Consider the following 6,954-nt stretch of genomic DNA (forward strand, 5'->3'; position numbering starts at 1 on the left):
CCGGTCCTGGTTCTGACCTCTGCACCCGTTCGTTCGTGGTTGTCAAGATGGATGCCAAGTTTGGTAAAGCTTTCCACCTCTTCCAGCCTCTCGCCTTGGTCTGTGACGTTTGTGTTGTTGATGCTCGTGACCACATTTTTCTTCTCTCTGTTCGTTTACATTTGACGCTAGGTCTAGCTGCGTTGCCCGCAAGCATATGTGTCTTTTTCTACAAAGGTAGTTTGGTGTACGCGAGAATAGCCAGTGTCCATTGGATTCCGCTCGGCTTCTTGCCTTTTGAGGTCTTCAGAATCTAGTCTATGGCCAACAGGCACAGAAAAGGTGAGATTAAGCAGCCTCGCCTCAGACCGTATCTTTCTTCGAAGGCGGCAGTGAGCTCGCTGCCAGGAACAATGCTGCAGGTAATCCCCTTCATAAGACTTCCTGACAGGCCTGTGTACTATGTGTGTGTACTTTGTATGAGTGCCAACAGGGGAGTTGTGTTTACCAAGAGAGTAACTTAAGCGCGCAACCACTGTGGAATGTTTGCTTACGGGGAACTTGCGTTTTCCAACAGGGGTAATTTTATTCAAACCAACTATGATGGTTTTTAACAGGTCAATGGCGTACACGTTCATGAGTAAACCATCTTTGGTTTAGATGGGAAATGGATTCGTATCCAATCGGTTTGTAGTCATCACGCGTACTTTCTGCAAAGAGCTTTATTTGGGGTTGAGGTTTTGATGCACGTCTTGTCCATTTATCAGAGAGGTCATCGTATACGTGGTGGTCTAAAACGAGAACGTTGCCGTTGTAACGTTGTAACCAATTTAGTGGCTGAGCTCAAGGAATCAAAGACGGCACCTTCATATTTAGTAGATTGTCTCTTTGAGGAGAATCTGCACATTGATGCAAGGTAGTGTTAGCGTTTGCATTTTGTGCACGTTTGTCCATAGCCTGAGCATACCTTTTGGCGAAGAGAAGTAAGGGCTCGTACTTCATGGCCACTCTTGTCGCAATATGAGAATAGGTCACGCTGATCAGGTTTCTTTGGTTCTTCTTGATTTTTATCGTGGGAACGAGTTTTGTTACGATGATATAACCACCAGCCTCAGCACCCTGGGGATGAAGTAACTTAGAAGCAGAACGCTTCGCAGATTCTTTAGCGTCAACAAATCTGAACACTTCCTCAATACTCATGTTTTGCTTCTTTGCGCCAAGTGAGTCAAGTTATATATCTGTTAGTATAGTCAACGAATTAGCGCATCACGTAAAACAGCATCAGTGTAATTAACAATGTGGTTACAGTGAGCACATTCCAAAGTGAATTTGCATACCCAAGCCTGTCCACGGAGTCTTGCCCCATATACCCGAACATTTTTTTCACGATTTTGTGACATTTAGTTCAATGTTACTCGACCGACCATTGTGTTTTTATCCGGATTTCTAATTGTCTTATTGACACTAAGACGTCCTTTTCCTGCATTTTCAGTAAGGGAGCCACCTCGAGTACGGAGGTCCTTGCGCAGGTTCTCCTCGCAACATTCAAGGAGCTGAATAATGAGTTCCTTGTCTATTATCTTGGTGGCTTCTCTGTAGTCATTCGACCTGCTCTCAAAATATGTCCACTTTTCACTGGTCCATGCTGATGTGATTGTAGGGCGTCTAATACGCTCAACATTTCCTGATGTAGATGAGGAAAAGCTGTGAAAAGAAGCGTGCGTGTTAAAGAATGCAGCTACGATTGGAGCCTCGTAGTCAGGTGTCTCGTAATCGCAGCCTGGTATTGAACACTTAACCTGCGACATCTTGGAACGTAGTTAAAAACAGCAAGTAAACTATATCTCTATCATAAATGAGTATATAATGACTACTGTTTCCAGAATCTTTATCTGTTATACAGGTATGATGGAGATACTGAAACATTGTAGGATGAAATGAAAACAGAATGAGATTATAATGAGCAATACAATATACAGATAAGGAAAGAAAGGAGAAAACGTTTTCATATTAACATATCAATTTCCAAACATGGTAAACGACAAAAGGAAAGCGGAAACTAGGCTGCGAATTGCAGAAGATATTTCTGCACACGGGGTTTCTATGAGAAATGATGAATGACCAATCCAGTAATTAGTGGCACAACCTGAAAAGAAATAACAATGCCTCTTTAACAAATAAAAACTTGAAAGGATTACAACTTGTGTAGGGATGTACAGCAAACGACCAGAATGTAAGAATAGCTGAACAACGGTATATAAAGATTCCGAAAACAGGTCTTCACTAAAGGCAGGTTTAAGGCAGGCAGTAATACTTGTGTGTTGTCAGAGTGATAAACTCAGTAAGCAAAGCATGTGTTCCGATATGAAGCCCCGCACTAGATGCTTTTTCGGCAATTACTTAAAACATATTCAAACCTCGTTACTCTTTGATGAAGATATTACACGAAGTTTTAATTTGCTAAAGCAAATTTAAAATACCCACTATCTCATAGCAGCACATATTCTACAAAGTTTTGATTTTTAAGTTCGACACACATTCTCGACGTCCTGAATATGTGGCTGCCATGGTATGACCGTGGAAAACTGGTATCGACACTTGTAAACAAACCAGAAAAAATATACATGAACATGAAGGCTTTGTATTTGAATGTTGCACATAAATATCATTTTAAAGCATAATTGTAGCACAATACAGCCATTGATGCCGTCGAAACACAAGCAAGTACCTAGAAAAATTCATCTTTATTAAAGGATGACTGGGAAAAGGGAAAAAACCGTTTAGATCTTGAAGACAATCTATCGGAAATTACAGACCTTGATTCAAAGGGAGCGAATATCGATGAACTTTGGAACAAATTCAAAAATGATCTGGAAAAATCTATTGAGAAGCATATTCCTCACAAAACGGCAAGAACAAAGGACAAACTTTCATGGATTACTGTTGAAATTAAAAAGCTAATTAAGAAGCGAGACCGTTACTATAAACTGAAAAAGAAATCAGCAGATGACCAAACTATGAACAAATACAAAGAACTTGAACGGCTTGTGCAAAGGATGTTAAGACGTGCATATTGGGGTTACATTAATGATATAGTTACTCCGGATGATAACAACCAATTTACAGGACTGAAAAAAATGGACATACATCAAACATAAAACGACCGCAAACGACCAGAATGTTAGAATAGCTGAACAACGGTATATAAAGATTCCGAATACAGGTCTTCACTAAAGGCAGGTTTAAGGCAGGCAGTAATACTTGTGTGTTGTCAGAGTGATAAACTCAGTAAGCAAAGCATGTGTTCCGATATGAAGCCCCGCACTAGATGCTTTTTCCGCAATTACTTAAAACAAATTCAAACCTCGTTACTCTTTAATGAATATATTATACGAAGTTTTAATTTGCTAAAGCAAATTTAAAATACCCACTATCTCATAGCAGCACACATTCTACAAAGTTTTGATTTTTAAGTTCGACACACATTCCCGACGTCCTGAATATGTGGCTGTCATGGTATGACCGTGGAAAACTGGTATCGACACTTGTAAACAAATCAGAAAAAATATACATGAACATGAAGGCTTTGTATTTGAATGTATCAAACATAAAAGACGTCCCAGCGGTGGAGTTTCGTCCTTGAAGAGTGAAGGCACCTTATATACCGACCCAAAGGAAAGAGCGAACATGTTGAACTCTCAGTTTAAGTCAGCATTCAGTGAAAGTGAGGACATTTCCGATACTGAATTTCAAACAACAGTGTATAATGGAAGGATCATACCCCCTTTTGAACCATTAAATATCACATTTAAGGGCATCGAAAAACTTCTAAAAAATTTAAACCTTTTAAAGCGCCAGGACCCGATAATATAAAGCCAAAAGTTTTAAAAGAAGTTGCTGATCATATAGCTCCAATTCTAATCGCCATATCCAAAGGGTCAATTGAAACTAGATCTGTGCCAAAAGACTGGAAACTAGCAACTGTGTCACCAATATCTAAAAAGGGTCAACGATATAAAGCTGAGAACTATCGACCAGTCAGCCTCACATGCATTTGCTGTAAAATAATAGAGCACATTGTGACCAGCCACATAATGAAACACTCTGACAAAAACAATATCCTGTATCCACTACAGCACGGATTCAGAAAAGGTCGTTCATGTAAAACGCAGCTCATAGAGTTTACAGACGATATCACTTCAAACATGGAGGATGGTAAACAAACGGATGTGTTAGTGATGGACTTTTCTAAAGCGTTCGATAAGGTAGATCATTGTCTCTTACTGAAATATCTAGAACATTATGGAATAAATGGCAAAGTAAATGACTTGATAAAAAGCTTTCTTAGTGGAAGATCACAAATAGTAGTCGTGGAGGGCGAAAGATCTGACAGTGGAACAGTTGAATCCGGAACTCCCATAGGCTCAGCAATCTCCCCGTCACTATTTCTGTTTTACATAAACACACTCCCAGAAAATCTAACGTCAAAAATTAGGCTCTTCGCGGACGACACAATAGTATACTTAACAATAACTTGTACAGCTGATGCTGAAACACTACAAAGAGACTTGAACTTACTTGCTGACTGGGAAAAACGTTGGAAGATGGTTTTCCATCCAGAAAAAATGCAATGTTATATCTATCACGAGAAAACATCACCCCATTAAATACAATTACACCCTCCATGGACATACACTAGAATGTGTCGAAAGTGTTAAATATCTAGGTGTTACCATCACATCAGAGCTCCGATAGACTCGCCACATCGCTAACATCTGTGCGAAAGCTAACAGCCAAATTGGATTCTTAAAAAGAACAAAAAACATAGCATTAACATCGCTGAAAGAAAAGGCATTCAAATCAATAGTTAGACCATGCGTTGAGTATTCAGGAACTGTCTGGGACCCATACACGAAATAAGACATAGAGAAAATTGAGATGGTGCAAAGGAAGGGCGCCAGATATGTATTAAATAGACATGGTTACAGCGTTACAGATATGTTGGAACAACTGAACTGGAAATCCCTTGAGATAAGGAGGAAGGAAAACAAAAATCTGACTTTGACGCCTACAGGATCATTCAGAAGGAGAACCAGAAACTATGTTGCAACACCAAGAATGAGTATATGCGGAACATGGTCTGTGAGGAAGGCACCAAGAACAAGAAGCTCTATAGCTACATTAAGAGCATAAAGAGCGACAGTTCTGGTGTTGCTACATTGAAGAAAGTGGGAGTTAGCTATTCAGATGCCATAGCTAAGGCTGAATTACTGAACTCTCAATTCTCTTCAGTGTTTACCCTTGAGGACACTGCTCACATGCCATCCATGGGCCCTGCGTTACCAGGCACGGCTTCTCCTCTCAAGATCCACACCCAAGGTGTTAAGAAACTCGCTGGTAACCTCAACCCTCACAAGGCAGCAGGACCAGACCAGATATCGTCCAAGTTCCTCAAAGAAATGGCACCCTCAATAGCCCCAGCCCTAACTCTCATCTACCAAGCCTCGTATGACCAGAGTCAGGTACCTGATGTATGGAAAACAGCACTAGTCAGCCAAGTTTTCAAGAAATGGGACAAAAGTAAACCATCTAACTACAGACCAATATCCCTAACATCAATCTGCTGTTAGATAATGGAGCACATCGTGAACAGCCACATTATGAAGTTCCTCGATGACAGCAACCTCTTAGCAGACCAGATGACAGCAACCTCTTAGCAGACCAGCAACATGGCTTTCGTAAGAGGAGGTCATGCGAGTCGCAGCTCATAAGCACTGTCCAAGACCTTGCATCAGGCCTCATCCAGAAGCAGCAGATAGATGCCATACTGCTAGATTTTTCCAAGGTCTTCGACAAAGTTCCACACCAACGTCTAGCATCCAAATTACACCACTATGGCATCAGGGGTAAGACATTGGGGTGGATCAACAGCTTCCTCGCAAATCGCCATCAGCAGGTAGCACTTGACGGTACGACATCAAAGTCAGCTCCAGTAACATCGGGAGTCCCCCAAGGCACAGTCCTGGGTCCGCTACTGTTCCTGGTCTATATTTATGACCTCCCCAGCAGAACTAGCTCCTCAGCACGCCTCTTTGAAGATGACTGCTTGCTATACAGAACCATAGCATCAGACAGAGACACCCAGGCACTTTATGAGGACCTAGATCGCCTTCAAAAGTGGGAGAGGGACTGGCAGATGGAATTTAACCCAGAAAAGTGCGAGTTGATCCATATTACCAACAAGCGCAAAGTCATTGACGGTTCATATTCCATACATGGCCAAGTACTCAAGCAAGCCAACACAGCAAAGTACTTGGGCGTCACACTTGACAATACTCTGTCCTGGAACCGCCATATTGACGCAACATGAAAGAAGGCTAATAACACCACAGCATTCTTAAGAAAAAACCTGAGCGCATGCCCACAATATATCAAGGCCACTTGTTACAAGTCCTTGATCCGACCACAGCTGTAGTATGCAGCATCAGTATGGGACCCGCACACTAGGACCAACATCGACAAGCTTGAGAAAGTGCAAAGAAGGGCTGCTCGATTCTGCACAGGCCACTTCAAACAAGCCAGCAGTGTCACAGCCATGATGAAAAGGCTTGAATGGGACACACTTGAAGCCCGTCGCCAGCACTCCAAAGCCGTCATGATGTTCAGTTTCGTGAACAACCTAGTTGACATCCAATCCCAGCACATCCTACTACCAGCTGGTGTTCACACAAGAGGCCATTCGAACAGGTTCCTTGTACCCTTTGCCAGCGTCAATGCCTACAACTACTCGTTCTTTCCCTCTGGCATCCGCATCTGGTACAGCCTACCAGAAGCGACGATCATGGCACCATCCCTCGACGTCTTCAAGACCAGGATGGACATACCAAGGCCTTAACTCTGAAACATCTTGTTTTTAATCTTGGTTTTAACCGTTTTGCACGCGTTTCCCCACAATTGTGCGACAATGCTCCAGAG

General features: G+C 41.9%; 1 protein-coding gene across 1 annotated transcript; it reads left to right on the forward strand.

The window, feature by feature from the left end:
• Nucleotides 1-4,073: 4,073 nt before the first annotated feature.
• On the forward strand, nucleotides 4,074-6,874 carry LOC127871151 (uncharacterized). Its single transcript, XM_052413875.1, has 4 exons — nucleotides 4,074-4,194; nucleotides 5,011-5,501; nucleotides 5,660-6,288; nucleotides 6,487-6,874. Exons 1-4 carry the CDS (start codon nucleotides 4,074-4,076, stop codon nucleotides 6,872-6,874), a joined length of 1,629 nt encoding a protein of 542 aa, XP_052269835.1.
• The last annotated feature ends 80 nt before the right edge of the window (nucleotides 6,875-6,954 follow it).

The sequence above is a fragment of the Dreissena polymorpha genome, chromosome 3, assembly GCF_020536995.1.
Source record: "Dreissena polymorpha isolate Duluth1 chromosome 3, UMN_Dpol_1.0, whole genome shotgun sequence".
Taxonomy (NCBI): domain Eukaryota; kingdom Metazoa; phylum Mollusca; class Bivalvia; order Myida; family Dreissenidae; genus Dreissena; species Dreissena polymorpha.